At 39.1% G+C, this 16,613-nt stretch overlaps 1 protein-coding gene across 1 annotated transcript; it reads right to left on the bottom strand.

Moving 5' to 3' along the window:
• Nucleotides 1-6,906: 6,906 nt before the first annotated feature.
• LOC145655923 (protein NDRG1-like) lies at nt 6,907-11,071 on the bottom strand. The gene is made up of 13 exons (XM_081709388.1): nt 10,974-11,071; nt 10,742-10,862; nt 10,242-10,304; nt 10,068-10,128; nt 9,628-9,714; nt 9,063-9,149; nt 8,415-8,518; nt 8,259-8,309; nt 8,107-8,158; nt 7,937-7,984; nt 7,725-7,760; nt 7,585-7,636; nt 6,907-7,352 (listed from the first exon to the last, which is right to left on the bottom strand). The coding sequence occupies exons 1-13, from the start codon at nt 11,035-11,037 to the stop codon at nt 7,237-7,239; spliced, it is 942 nt and encodes a 313-aa protein (XP_081565514.1). The 5' UTR covers nt 11,038-11,071; the 3' UTR covers nt 6,907-7,236.
• Nucleotides 11,072-16,613: the final 5,542 nt, after the last annotated feature.

Below are 16,613 nucleotides of genomic sequence, written 5' to 3'. Positions count from 1 at the left end.
CAGTATGTGGGGTAGGGGCACGTTCAAACACACATTTTTATTTAACACAGATGACACATCTAACACCGCACACCTCACTAAACACCGTTCAAACACCAACAACACGTACTACAACACAAGAGACATATATACACACACACGAGGATTACACATAATACAGAACAGGTGGACGACACGAAAGGGCGCGGCGACATGGACGAACACACACACGTACACACCAAGACGTTTGAGGAGGGGCGGGGCTGCAACGTGACATAACCAAATCTAATAAGGCACCCTATGCATAGTTTTTTTTTCTTTCTTTAATCACTGTTGTCATCTTTTAAAGGTTAAACAACATTAATAATTTTTACACCATTTAATTGATTAGATACAAAACAATATACCTGCAAGTGCATCAGTGACGTCAAAGTGAACAGGAACTTCTAGACCTCCAGTGGAGCACCAGTACCAGCCAGCATCAGTCTTCTTCAGTCCAGTCATCAACACCGTGAAGGTGCCTTTCCCATCATCACTGATCTGCACTGCTGAATTCTGGGATGTGTTGGTCCTCCCCACTGTGTAGCAGGTCCAGTCTATAGATCTGCACCACTTCTTCGCCTCTTTCTTATATGCAGCGCTGTAGAGACACTGGACACTGACGCTGCTCCCCTCCTCTCCACTCACTCTGCTCTTGGTCACAAACACAGCAGGAGCTGGAAACAAAGAAAGGCACTTTTGTATGAATATGTATGGATGAAATATATGCAATATGAGAAATGTCACTAAACTGAATATTCAATATTCATAAAGAATTTGTAATACCTGATTTCACAGTGATATATAGCTGTGTTTTGACATCTGGTTGAAATATTCCTGAAATCTCCACTGCACACCAATATGCTCCAGTGTTTCTCTCCTGTAGATCCCTCACAGTGACAGTAAAGAGAGTCTGAGCTGGGTTATCAGTTACTGTCACTTTCTTGTTTGTATTGTTGGCATATGCCATAATCGTGCAGTAATTGAATGCTGTTACACGCTCACAGCACCAGTATTTCTTATGTTGTTTATATTTCAGATGTTGACAGATGCTCCACTCTGAAGACTTAACTGCTTCTGTGACCAATTCCATTTCTCAGTGCCTGCATATACAACCCAGCACCACTGTTACTGGAACACAAGAATTCTTGTTTCTGCTAAGGAATTAAAAAATGCTACATATGAAAAAAAAACCAAAAAAAACTAACAATGTATATATTGTAGTATTGCATAGAAAATAACTTACATCAAATGATGAAAACGAAAATGAAATGCCAATTCATGTTGAATAAAGTGAGAAGCTTATTTGAGAAGCCTCCTCACATATCTTTAGTCTTGTTGCCACTGTGGTTGAAGCAATCCAAACAGTTCCTGTTTGCTAAGTTTAAAGTCATGCTGTCACAGTGCGCTGGGCGCCCAGCAAGAGGGACAGGCCCACTGTAGTGGTTTGACACACTAATCAGTCCCATTAAATCATCTCAAATATTGAAATCACAATCTTTCATTTTTAACAAAGAAAGTAACATTAATGATTTGATCCCTGAAAGATTTAAATTACAGTCATTTGTTTGAGGATATTGGCAACAAGCACAATCTGAATGATATCAAGACAGACAACTTGGTGAGAATAAATGATACATTTATTAACGCAACTACTCTAAATCACAAACAATAGCATAAACAATCTGTATATTTACAGAAAAACAAGCTAAAATATAGCGAGCATGTGTTTATGTGTGTGAGTATGTAAAAGGAGAGGAGAGCGAATGCTTTCATGCAGGTCGGTACACGCTCGCGAGAGCGAGAAGGAGGCGGACATGCTATTGTGCCAGCAATAAAATGGTGCAGAATTTAAACAGCAATGTGACTGTATGTTAATGAGCTCAGCTGGCTTGTTCTCACGTGATGTTAGAACAAAGGGTGATGGCAGGTTTACTAAATGAACAATAAGGTCAATGTGTCTGTGCCTATTGAAGTGACATGATGATACCTATGTTTGCTAGTAAAAAGCAAGACATAGAGAGATTGTATGCAAAGAGGAAAAAGAACTTCCAGTCTGTACAAATATTACTTAAGATTATCCAAACAAAATGGTATGTACACCAAGCCCAAATACTTTCAAGAAAGTACTAGGATCTTGATTAAACTTTACTGTTTAATTCAAGCAGTGGCAGCTGTTACTTGAGTTACTTGAGTTATAATCAGAAGGTTGCTGGATCAAGCTCCACTGTTGGGCATCGGAGCAAGGCCCTCAATTGCTCAAGTTGTACTCAGTTGCTTTGGATAAAAGCATCAGCTAAATGTAACCTATATACTTTTGCCCAGATATGCCCGACTATAAATTATGCCCAGATGTAAAAGTCTCACATGTTGATGATTTTTGGTGATTATCTCAGTTGGTCATCCTCACTCAGTTTGTCTACAATTAGGAGGGAATTTTCACCCCTGGTTTCTTGTTGATAAAATGTGACGTCGTCAAGGTATGCTGGGAATATGAGTTCCATCCGCAGTTTAACAAGAGGGAACTGACCGCATTTGCAACCTTGCTTGAAGAAATTTGGTGAACCTGTTGCTGTGGTAATGTTGATCAGATTTCTGTCTGTAAGCGTGTGTGTATGTGTTTCCTTTCTCTAGGTGTATCTCAGAATCCAGATCCGGTGCCAGGTTTCCTCACCTTTTCTGAACTTGACTCTGCTCTGTTCCTCCCCAGGTCTACCTGCCTGCTGGCCACTCCTGGCCACTCCTATATAAAGGCCCCTCCCGAAGGCAGAAGAGGAGGGAGGCAGTGAGGCTGTTGGAGGCAGTGAGGCAGCGGCGGCAGCGGGGGTGGCGGCAGTGGCAGCTAGTTCAGCAGTCGGTTTTGGCTTGTTTGTAATTGTATCATTTGTGTGTATGACCTTCTTTTCCCTGCTTGGACCTCAATTTTCTTTCGCTGGTGTGCGTCTTATTTATTGTTTTGGCCTGGGTCACTTCAGAAGAAATTGCACCAGTGTGTTTCTTTGTAACTTCTGTATTATACAACAATACACTAAAAAGAGTCTACCATTTGTGCTTATGTTTCTTTCTGTTACTCTTTAACAGTTGCATGTTCCATTCCTTTAGCCGTTTATCATTCTTTTTCCTTGGTACGGTGCCATAGCCTAGACGGGGTGGTAACAAGACGTTAGTCTAGATTCCACCATCTCTTGGATCAATTAAATGGAGAAATATGATTCTCAGCTGTTTGCTGTTAACTGTCCACATGGTACTTAGTGAAGAAAGTATCTGAGAGAGAGATGACAAAGCCCCTCTTTTAGGTCTAACCTTGATGGAGGAAAAACCAGAGAGAGTGTAAAGGTCTGTTGATCAGGGTATTTAAGACACCTGAATTCCACCTGCTTTTAGGCACACCCTCTTTCTTCCATTTGATGCAAGTTTGCTCAATGCGGTGATGATGGTGCTGCTATCTGCTGGATTGGCATGGTACCTAAATTTCCCCCCCTTGGTCTTCAGGCTGGGGCTGATGTCATAGTCCTGAAGAGCACAAACGGCTATCCATGCAGTCCAGGTTTACTGTAATATTCACTTGCAGGTGATCAATTCCACAAGTCAACTTGTCCATCCGGTTCATAGTGTAATCCTTGAGATGTCCTGACATCATGATTACATATGTGCAGCTCTTTGGTAGTAACCAAGGCTGATTAACCAAACTACCTAAAGCAATGTAAGTGTACTAATGTAAGTCTTAGATTTTCACTTGATTTTAAAATGATGATACAAAGAAAACAAACTGGGTATCACAAATCATTGACAGGATTAAACAGCCTTTTGTTAGAAAGGAGGAAGTACATCAGGCCTGAGAAAAGAAGACATTAGCAAGTGTTAGCATTAGCTTGTGTAGCTGGAGTAAACCCATCATCAGTGTTTAAGATGCTAGATTAAAGGAATGACATTATGTGAAGTAATGTCCCTCCAGAAAGTTGTCCCTTGTGAGATGTAGGAAGATGTGCAATTACAAGGGTTGGTTGAGCCCAGTAAATTTTACTAGGTATGGTGGTTTCGAATACAATTGTCAAACATGGTGTCTCAATCTAAGTCTACCCTGTGATAGACAAGCATTTAAAATTGTACCAAATTACAATTTCTAATGTGGCTATTTGAGGATCTGGATTTCTTATATGCTACTGAAGATTATAAATAGGGTTATTCAATCTATACCAAATTTGCACCATGGAGGAAGCAGAATTGCTTACCTACATTCTATACACATTTGAGATATCTTATATGGATATGGCAAAAAACAGTTTTAATAGTTTTGCAAGAGAGTGCTGGAATGCCTTGCAGGATTCCACCAATATCCTGCCCCTGCTGTGCAGCTAACAAAGATGATAAAAGGTAGAAACCGAAAGGTATGAGAAGAGATGAAAAGTAGTAATGAAGTTTGGAAAGTAATGTTGTTCCTAAATACCCAGTCAGTTACTTTTAAAGTTAAACATTCAAACATAACATGAACAGTCAGCCTTCAGAATTAGTTAAAGAGAAGAGCTGGTCCCATCCTTTATTGCCGGTTAACCTTAACAAGCATTATTGAGGCACCCTTCGTGAAGGTCTAACTGTCAAACATAGAACCGATATTTTTATACACTTTTCAGAAGTGATTATGTATTCACCCCACCTTCCTTTACATATTAGTGTTTGCATTCACCACCATTACATCTGAACCACACAGTAGTCAATATATGCAAACTGTTATTCAATACCCACACCAGTTGGAAGCCATTACCACTACATTCCAAGAGAAGATTTGTATTAGCCTTGTCCTAAAGAAGATTGTTTTTCTATATGGTCCTGAGCCTGGTGGAGAGTTCATATATCTTACCCTGAGGTCCACCAAAAGCCTACGCAGGATCCTTTACTGAAGCCTGAAGCCCTGTATACAAGTCATTCTGAAAGGACACAGAATCTCTAAACTCCCTTATGTTTTATGTTATTAATCTGTCCAATGCACTGTTAGGCCTCTTTTCCCTGTAAACACGCATGTTATTACCTCAGTAATAACAGGGACCACCTCTTGTAAAGAATTTATTGCATTTGAAAGTATGGAAATGTGGTCAAAGGTGATGCTAGAAACATCTCCCGTTAAAGGTTAGAAAAGGATATGGAAAGGTAGCTACATGCTTAAAAGCTAAAATGTTACATGTAACTAAACTGTGAGAGATGCCTTTATAAAGAACAGTGTGTGAATCTACAGGGGATGCGGTGGCTGATGTGATCGTGCGTCTGCTATGATAGCGAGGCGAGGTTATTATATTGTGGCTTGTATGTAGTTCAAATGAAATTAAGGAATGGTCTGAGATGGCATCCGACTGGGGTAGTCTGACTATGTTCTCCGTGTCCACCGTACGTCAATAGTAAGTCAAGTGCATGTCCATCAGAGTGTGTGGGTTCTCTTATACATTGGATGAAACCAACTGATTCTGATATACAGCTAAAGGCCAATCTCAAAGGGTCTTGGGCATTATCAAGGTGAATATTGAAATCATAAAAAAAAATGGCTCTTTCTACAAAAGTGGCTAGATTAGAAAGGAAATCTGAAAATTCCTTAATAAATTCTGAGTAGGGCCGTGGTGGCCTATAGTTACCAAATAGTGAAAGAGGCTGGGTGGGCTTCATATCGCTGGCTACATCATTCATTTTAGAAAAAAAAAAATGTTCCCCTTTTTTCCTCAATTATCCTGTTATCTTCAATTCCCTGCTCTAGAACGATTACTCACGTAATACTAGTCAGAGTTTTAGGGTGCCCCAAAAGGGTGCATTAGGTGCATTAAAGTTACTAATAAAGACATCAGAATATTCCCTGTCTTTCAAGTAGAAAATAAATCAGAATACCACAGAAATATATTTGCTATTAAGGAACCTAGAGCCTTAAAGATTATTTTGGACTTCAGTGGACGTAAGAACAATAGTAGGTAAATAAACTTTATTTATTTATTTATTCCTTAATATTGCATTCTCTAAAATGATGTAAATACATTGAAAATATGCAGTACAAGTGCAGTAAAATAATTCAATGTTGTACTTATTCTTCTTCAAAGCAGAGCATTGGGTACTTAATGCCATTGAACTGTGTCAAATCAATGTGCCCTATTACCATTGAATTTTTACTATTACTATTACAACAGTAATGTAAACAATGTGATACAAATAGTTAATGAAGTACAAATTCATGAAATTCACATGCTGCTCGTATGTTAAAAGTTATAAATGTAAATGACAATTAATTATTCATACTGTTGTTGGTGGGGAATTCAGTAGATTGACTGATTTAAACTACTCCCAAAGTATTTGCATAACCTGAAACACACATTATGAAGACTTCCATTAAAATTAAGTTGAATTTATTTCAAGATTAGACTAGGAATGGAAAGAAGTACAATGTAAGAAAGAATTAAATAGGTCCTCTGAAAAAGCTGAAATTGTCAGTCATGTAAAGCTTTTACAAGATGAAGCATAATGTCACAGAATGTTAGCCTCCCCTGAGTCATGTGGTTTGGCCTGCCACGTTCAGTGGGAGGGCTGTGTTTGTAACCACACCTGCACCTTGTTCGTCTCAATGTATATAAACCCGTGTTAAAGTGTACAGGGTGTTGGTCATTGTCGGTGTAATGTCTGAATGTAACGTGTTTATGTTAGATGTATTCTTGTGTATCATGTTTGTTTAACTTCATTTGTTTCAGGTCCATGTTTATTGTTTCTAATACGTGAGTGCCGCTGTCATTTATGTTAATAAATGTTCGTCCCAGTCGGTGGAGTCTGTGCGTCCTGCCCCTCGCCCTACGACACTCGGGCCGCCACAAGTAATCACAGTGCATTATTTCTTTATTATATTAAACTTTTGTACTGGTGTTAAAGCAGTCCAAATATTATACATTGATTCATATACTAAGTACTAAAAGTGTTATACATTGATTGATGTACTATACATCAACTTTTTTATGGCTACTAAATAAAGGTACAACACTGAGCCTGATAAGTATAAACATTTTAAACAGCTTTTTATCGTTTAGGTTTTTTTTTTTCCTTTTGTGCAAGTCTAAATTAGTCCACTGGGACAATGACACACAAACACTAACACCAACACATCAATGGTCCCTCAATTTAGAGTATTTTTTATTTGAAATGGAGCCGAACTGAGCATGACAACACTGGGATGGAGCAGCGGGTAGGAGAGCCTCATCTTCAGCGTTGCTTGGAGGTGCTCTCCATGGAAGTGATGGCCCAGGGGTGGAAGAATGCCATTCTGGTGGAGAAGGCGGGGTGCCAATGAGACAGGTGTGTCATGCCTGCAGAAGACACTGTCAGAGGCAGATAAGCAGAAGGACAAGGTGAAGTAATATAGCTCAAGGTCCCTACTTAACTGCACCATTTAGAAAGCATGCATAACTTAAAGATAGTTGTGAAAGCCTGAAGGTCTACAACAGGCAGTAATGAACTTTTCTAAACTGGATTTATGGGTTTTACATTGCGCAGAGGCTGAACGATTTTTAATTTCGACCTTTTGACAGTGTGTTTACAGTATTTACTTACTGTAGCCCAGTCCTTGAATGAAGTATTTCAAGGCTTCTGCCAGCTTGCCAGGCTATAAGGTAAGAACAGGACACAATAGATTACACAGTGCATCACTCAGTTTGAATGCAAGAGCATTATTTTAATGGGTAACGACAGACCTGATCAAGCTGTGGTAGACCTCCACAGTCAGCCATCTTCATGAGGGACAACATGAAGGACAATGTTATTCACCACAAGTTCATCACAACGTTCATGATTTATAAGCCCCCAGTGACATATAATGACTTCTGCATTTATAATGAGAGTCAAATAAAAAAAGCAAAACATAACATTTTAAGTATTGCTTTGCTGAGGTTTGAAGGTCACTAACTTTGAGGAGGGTTGTCTTTGAGGGATTCATTTTGGAATTGCAGTCAACCTACGACAGAAAACACAAACATTTGCACGCAGGCTCCCAGGTACATATAGAAGTTTGATTTGAATGCTGGGTTGGATTTTGAATGTTTTTAAACTTCTGCATGTAAAACAAGCTGTACATACCACAGCATCCACCACAGGAGAGTCATCTCCTACCACCAGAAGAGTGTGACACCTACAGCAACAAAACCTTTCAGCCATGTGGTGGCACAGGGGCATTTTACATCAAAAAATAACATGGAATAAGGATAAAAGAGAAACAGTTTCTCACTTACTTTAGAGTCTTTCTACCCAGAGAAGTTCTCTTAATGTTCAGTTTACTTCGGCTGAAAATTGATCAGATCTAATAAGACTGGGAGCTGTTCATATGACAAACAAGTCTAGAAGCAGAGAGCTCAGAAGATTCCATAGAATGCAGATGTCAGTCATACCTGTTGTAGGACTTCATAAAATGCAGAAGGTTGGTCTGGTTAATCCTTTTGCTGATGTTGTGATGGAAGGTCTTTACAAATTCTGCCTTCTTCTTAATCTCCTCCTGCCACGGTGCCATAAAGGAGTCAGTCCAAGACGCAATCAGTCACAAAACATCAAAACTTGATGTGAATATGAAATTAAATGTCTCTTCCTCTATATGCACAGTCTGCACAGGCACTCGAGACAGAAATGTATAATAAAAAGAATATGTAAAAAAAAAAAACATTGTTGACCTTTTGATGGACAATAATGTAGGCATCTGGTTCTTTAGTTACGAAAAGGACACAGTCTAAATTCAGGACAGCTCATTTGGAACACTCATCTTTAGTAATAAGGCATTTAACTTTTAAATATTCTAGTTCAGTGTTTAGTGACCCAGTCCACAGTACACATGAAATGGCCCACATGTTTATTCTAACCCAGCCCAGTACACCTGTACCAGGTGTTCATTTTCCTAATGGCTTGGTTTAGGAGCTAGGATGATGTTGTCAGGAGCTGGGATAGAGGGAAAATGTGGGATGTCAGATGTATCACAAGGACTGGGTTGACAAGTACTGCTCAATAATACATACAATATACATTTCATTTTAGGCGTTATTTCGTACCTGACCGAACAGGTGGGAGATGACAACACTGGGGGGACCAAGGGCCCAGCTGGAAATCTGTGGAAAGTGTGGGTTGATCTTTAGTGGCTGGAGTACACATAAGCTTTGATCAAATACATTACTTTATTAAAAGAGGCTTGACACTTTTCTAAGGATCCCAAAAGAATAAAAATATAGGGTCGATTGTCACCATATGATTGGCATGAAAGGTTAACTGGAAACTGCAGAAAACTAAGAGTAATATGCTGAGAACTATTTGTTATCACATTGAAAGTTATATGGATTCAGTGAACAGCCAAGACACAGGGAACAAGACGGTTTAAATACATGAAGTAATAAGAGTTAAACAAGACAGGTGCAAATAATAAGGAGCAAAGAAAATGAAACTAAGCAACGGAACCACAACAAGGAAGTAAAGCAAAACAAAAGACATGAGACAGGGAAACCATAGACATGGACGCTAGGTGGGACCAGCTAAACGACATAATTGTAGAGATACAGGGATCGTGATGTTTAAGCAGGGTGTTAACAGAATGATAATTACTATTGCATTAGACTGTGATACCTTGGATGCTGCCCGGTCTGCCCAGCCCTCTGCCTGAGCATTAATGTTCATCAGGACAAGGCCCTCAACCAAGTCTGGGTACTTCAACTGCAAGACATTTATGCATGAGCAGTCAAAGGGAGATGAACCTTCAGGGCAAAATTACTTACTATATGTCAAACTGTTGTAGTTAAATGAGCAATTAAGAGTCTCCATATTTGGCATTCTTGCACTTTACATTGCACTTAGAAAAAGGTTTGTTTACATGTGCAAGCAGAGGAACAATAGTGAAGTGTCAGTATTCTGGAGAGTTGATGTCTAGCTAGCTTGACAGTGTAATGATTAGGATTATGCTGCAAGTATCAACACTTTGTTACAAAGCAAGAATTTCACCAAGGAGTAATCCTTGTTTGATCATTGTGTTAAAATCTATTGGGAAGAAAGACAGTGCTACAACTCACAGCGAACCGTGTGAGGATGTTTGCTCCTGCTCCAACACCCATTCCAATAACACTCTTAATTCTGTGGAGAGAAAAAAATGTACATAACTTTAAACCATTAAAGCGCAAGGTTTCAGATTAGAACAAGGATTGACAGTTTAATCTCAGAGTAAATGGCTAATCTGGTTCACTCACTTAAAATGCTTGAGCACAATTGGGAGGGTCTCGGAGAGCTTGTCCATTGAGGGATATGTGAATCTACAGGAAAAAATTGCACTGAGTGAGTTATAATTCTAAGGGACGCCACTGATTCTTCAGGATTTGAACCTGCTAAACCTAGCTATGATGTACTGGGAGCCACAGCCATCAATGTAGCATATGAACGCTAAGAAAAAAGTTCATGAAAGAAACCCTGGTGCATGACAAGCCGGTGCCAGCTAGACATGCTGACAGTCAGGGCCTCCAGATGTTAGTTTAGGTGGGCACCAACACCATGGCATAGAGTCGTCCTGTCTGACTGCCAGGAAGGAGTGGTCTGAGGGCAGACGGAGGGCTATGGAGTACGTTCTGATAAATATACATTCTGGAAAAAATTGTATGGGGTAGCTGAAGGTCACATTTTAGATTAGATTTAACCTTGGAATGTCTTTCAGCCCCTGAAAGAACATTGTGGCATATGGTGCACTCACGCTCACCCTGCAGGGAAGGTGCTGGCACCCTCATGTTGCCCAGGAGCGTTGACCTGACACACGGCAAAGTGTCGCATGATTTCCTGCATGTCCTCATCATAGAAAAGAACGTCGAAGCAAGTTTTGTCTGCAGACATGCATTCCAGGGTCATTACAACACAATAAATGACGCTTATGCTAAGTTTTAGACTTTAGAGCAATCAGCTACGTGCCACAAGCAACAGTATCAGAGTCTTACGGTTCATTCCGATGTCATGGTAGGTGAGGATGACCGGTCGGTTATCCCTGGGGATACCTGCCATGGTGCAGCATACAGTGCCAAAAGGGGTCTCCACATTGTCCTCCTATAAGACCCAGGTGGAGTATAAAGGTCTAGGTCTAGATGTATAAGAAAAACCTCTAAAAAGAGGTCTGATTCCACTGCAGTGGTTTTGTGTGTCAGGACATTACTCTGTCACACTTAGAACTACTTCTGTGGAATGAGCCTCTTATCATGAGGAATGTCAATCATTTATTTATTATTTATCATTAACCAAGTTAATTTGTTTACAAAAGATCATGTTTGACTCAGAAGACACATGACAGTGCTTGAAAACATGCTTTATGGGTAAAAGCTTTAGCCTATTGAAACATCTGTGAAAAGGTAGTGCTACTTACCACAACTTGACCCCAAAATGCCCCCTTAAAATCCTTCAGACAAAACACAGAGAAAAATAGATTTTGGAGTGGTAACATTTCATTCTGGATGTGAAAAGATCCATCCCATAGACTTTATTCTATTAACAGTACTCAATGTCTGAAAATACAGCCTTATTTTACCGGACACAACGGGTCCATACAAAAGGCATCATCAGATGTTTCTTCATCATCCTCCAATAGAGGGTTATAGAGGGCCTGGGGGTTAAGAAGCAAAAATTCTCAGTACAAAGTTAGATAAAACTTGGTTGTAAGGTAGTATTAAACAAGTATTCTCTTTTTAAAACATTTGCCCAACCTACCCTTTTTGCCATTATCCCAAAAGTTGACGAGCAAATATTCCTCGCTAAATCGATTCCCTGTCTGAATACCGTCTGCATTGCTGGTGCCACTGTAAGGGTCGTTTCCTTTTGGTCACAGAGATTCAGTACAGACTTATTTGGATATTAGGCTGTGCAGTTCCAATTTAGAATATTTGCAGCTCTCCTGTAATAGTAATATTATGACATCACTAAAATACTTTTGAGCAGTTTAATGACAGATTCCCTAAAATCTATATGACAAGAACACCATGCCACTTTTTAATGCTTGATGAAGTATGTTTTGGATGTTACAGCTGTTTTTCTGACAGACCTTCTCTGTTTGAAATGCATCAAAATGATCCCTAAGAGACTAAAGATTCCACTGTACCTTGTTCTGTAAAATTCAGTAGTAATCCACCACCTATGGTTAGGTTTAATTCACCCTATTGTCTCCCAACCTTTGAACTGCTGAAGTGTGTCAAGTGAAATAACATATAGATGCTTGCGCTCACCTTTAAAATAGATGTAGTGATGTCGTAGCCATTGTGACGTCATAGACATTGTGATGTTACTACAGGGTTGCGCTGACATTTTGGTCATTGGGAAAATAAGTCAAAAGTTTAAAAAATATGTGAAATCCCTATTTTTAGTGGCAGCTGAGTACGTAGCTGAAAGATGGGTACAGTTATATAGACATTTATTACAGTTTTCCAATACAACACGAAATCCCTCCATGCAGGCACTACATGGGTTTTTGATAAAGATCAAGACATTAACTGTAATACAGAGAGAGGTCGGTAGAGTAGGCAAAACTGTCATCAAGTAAAATTACTGTTACTTTAAAATAATAACTACTGAAGTAGAAGTAAAAGTAGTCATTTAAATTATTACTTAAGTAAAAGTAAGAAAGTATCTGTTACAAGAATACTCAAGTAGCAAGTTACTTCACTGGAACTCATTTAATAGCAGTTTAATGCCATTGAACTGTGTCAAATCAATGTGCCCTATTACCATTGAATTTTTACTATTACTATTACAACAGTAATGTAAATAATGTGATACAAATAGTTAATGAAGTACAAATTCATGAAACTCACATGCTACTAGTATGTTAAAAGTTATAAATGTAAATGACAATTAATTATTCATACTGTTGTTGGTGGGGAATTCAGTAGATTGACTGATTTAAACAACTCCCAAAGTATTTGCATAACCTGAAACACACATTATGAAGACTTCCATTAAAATTAAATTTATTTCAAGATTAGACTAGGAATGGAAAGAAGTACAATGTAAGAAAGAATTAAATAGGTCCTCTGAAAAAGCTGAAATTCTCAGTCATGTAAAGCTTTTACAAGATGAAGCATAATGTCATGGAATGTTAGCCTCCCCCGAGTCATGTGGTTTGGCCTGCCACGTTCAGTGGGAGGGCTGTGTTTGCAACCACACCTGCACCTTGTTCGTCTCAATGTATATAAACCCGTGTTAAAGTGTACAGGGTGTTGGTCATTGTCGGTGTAATGTCTGAATGTAACGTGTTTATGTTAGATGTATTCTTGTGTATTATGTTTGTTTAACTTCATTTGTTTCAGGTCCATGTTTATTGTTTCTAATACATGAGTGCCGCTGTCATTTATGTTAATAAATGTTCGTCCCAGTCAGTGGAGTCTGTGCGTCCTGCCCCTCGCCCTACGGCACTCGTGCCGCCACACGTAATCACAGTGCATTATTTCTTTATTATATTAAACTTTTGTACTGGTGTTAAAGCAGTCCAAATATTATACATTGATTCATATACTAAGTACTAAAAGTGTTATACATTGATTGATGTACTATACATATATGAACTGTTTTCTGTATCCTTATGTCTATAAATTAAAAGAATTAAAACATTTAAATGATAAATAAATTACAATAAATGTATAAATGTTCACAAATAAGAAACTACATTGGTCTGCACTTTTCTCCACAGATTCAAGGAACTCATGAAAGTTGGAAGCTATAGAAACACATAATACAGAATTATAGACTGACTGATGTGTGAGCAGAAAGATCACTGTGATGTTCTCATATCTAAAGCACTCAAAGCATTGATGTTATGTAAATGAACTGTGATCTGATTGGTTTAAGGAAATAGATTCACCTACTTTGAAGTTCAAGTTTTTATCAAAAGGTTAGAACTGGTTGACTATACTTTGTCTGTTCTGCAACAGGAAATTTAAACATTTATATCCGAAGTATTACGCGATAGAAATCAGTTCAAGACTACCCGTTATTGACCGCTAGATGGGGGAAGATACGAAGAAATAAATGAGTCCAGATCCTCCTGCCCGACTTTACGGTGAGACTCTGCTTTTACGTCATTAAAACGCTAAAGAAAAAAGGCCGCCATATTTGTAGTTCCAAAACGTGAAAAGGTGTCATTTTGTATGCCAAAGAATGAATAAACACCATGCCATGCCTTGAAGACGACGAAATTGCAATCAATTTAGCTAGCCATAAGAATAAGAATAGCTGTTTGATTTACATAATCACAAATATATTGCATGTACATACATCTACATTTCAGTTGATCAAAATGTTTCACGTACTTATAACCGCAACTTTATGTTACAGCGGTCATATCAGATATTTACCAATATAAAACGCAACAGGTGTCGTGTTCTGTAATAGAACATTTTAACATTTATATCCATATTACACTGCATAAATCAATTCAAGACTGTAGAGTCGTCGTACCAAATGACGTAAACTCAATATAAACCGCTGACTTAATTTAATGAACAGTATTAAGATAATGAGTGAGTACAGCGAGTCTTGTCTTACTGATGCCTGTTCTAACTGAACATAGGCAGACTCCTGCATGCTGACTGGTCTAGTCACCAAACACCTGCAGCTATGGCAGCTCGTAGCAGGCAAACAGAACAGTCATTTATTCAAATGATCTACACTGACAACAGTTCTGGAATGTTACCCCTGCCATAGAATTAAAAAGATTCAAGTTCAGCAAATGTTAGCGCATTTGACAATGGGACAGAGACAGAGCAGGATGAAAATCCACCCTCTGCCGACTGAACAAGAGCGGCGGAGGATGAGCAATGACTGGCCCATTAGACCAATCTTGAAGCGGATAGATTTCTGGGCAGAACGTGACCAAAGCTGGAGGTTCCCTGCTCGAAGATCAGGCACTAGCAGGCAAACCGAGCATTGCACAGGCCATATTTGAAATTCCCACAATGCTTTTCTCACCGGGCGTATGTCGGGGCAATAACGTTGTCAGTTGGTCCTACCAGACAATTATCAGCATGACGAGAGCCTTTCATATCAATAAATTCTGACAACACTTTGAAAGTGATAAGCAGTGGTTAGCTCGAAAGTTATTCATAAACAAGCACGTTGAAAATTACGAAGCAAGAGACTTAGATCAGCTGTTGTCTCTATCGATGGTCTGAGTGAACCATGTGTTCTTAGCATGCAGGTATGGTCTAACGCCTTATGTGCTGAGTTGCTGTTTCCATATTTTAAAAATAGAACATTGTTAAACGGCATCTGTAATAGTTAAGGAAAGTGTGTTATAAGTATAAAGTGTTACAGTAAGTGTTTTGGCCCCTGACTGCCATTAGGACAAGCCAAGACAACCGCTCACTACGTTAGCTTATCTACTTGTTAAATCAGCCTGAAATTAAGATACAGATAAAAGTGTTGATTTTTATACTAAGATTTTAACAACTTGAGCCAAAGTATTCAGAATGTAAATGTTTGGTCTAGCAGGTATGGCCCACAACTGATGCAGAGAGTGCATGACATGGCAGAGGGGATTCATGTTGGCAAAATGCCCTCCTACGAATTAGTCCCAAATACTGAAGCAAAAAAGAGGCCGAATTCATCTGATGGAAGTAAGTCTAAAAGGGCTTCTTGATGATGTTACCCTGGTGACTTGCATTCTTTCCAGATGCTCAACAACCACTAAAAGTAGTGCATTGCTAAAAACTACTACTTGTGCTGGAGGTGTTGAAAATATGGTTTCCTTGTCATTGTCAGTTTGATTTTATAAGGTTCTACGTAGGCATCGATAGGAGCTGAAACTGTGCATGTGTTGCCCCTCTGAGGAGATGAGCCAATGAGGAAGATGCCCGTGTTGAAATTTGGCTCTAGACCACGCTTTGAGCTGGTGCACTTTGTCAGCAGTTGAAGTTGCAGCAGCATTGGCGGAGTGGGACGCAATGGGGAGAAGGAGAACGAGAAGGATCTCAGGAGTGAGAAGCTGAACAGCGGCAAGCAGCGGGAGGCTGGAGACAAAGCCTCTCCTCTCCCTTCTCTGACACAAACACAGTCACGTGTTATATACTCACATAATCCAAAATCCAGCATCTTTTATTTGCTGTTAGCTGGCAAAGAGTAATCAGTATAGTCAGATTCCTTTAATGTAAACACTTGGGAAAATTCCTGCCATGATATCACTTTGGACACAGGGAAAATCTGATAGTAAATATTCTGGCAGGGACAGGCCATGACGACTAAGGAAAGTTTATAATGAAGGTTAATTACACCATTCCATAAAATATAGATTCAGTTAAAATGATCAAACTTTTAAGTCATTCACTTTTATTTTTATGTAGTTAACCCTTTCTTACCGACTTAGTACAATGACAGGAGTTCATCAGAAACACTCTCAGTGGCATTTCTGCTTGAATTGGCTTGACTTAGAAATGGTTGGCTAGAAAATTCCTGCCATGAGATCACTTTGGACACAGGGAAGATATGATAGTAAATATTATGACAGGGTGAGGTCATGACTGCTTAGAAAAGTTTATAATGAAGGTCATGAAAGGTCAGTTTTGACTAATTGCAAAAAACGCCATGTAAACATTAGAATGGGA

Source organism: Electrophorus electricus, unplaced genomic scaffold (assembly GCF_041902795.1).
Source record: "Electrophorus electricus isolate QZ-2024a unplaced genomic scaffold, ASM4190279v1 Scaffold40, whole genome shotgun sequence".
NCBI lineage: Eukaryota > Metazoa > Chordata > Actinopteri > Gymnotiformes > Gymnotidae > Electrophorus > Electrophorus electricus.
The sequence above is the reverse complement of the archived record's forward strand: the minus strand, read 5'-3'. Positions and strand labels throughout refer to the sequence as shown.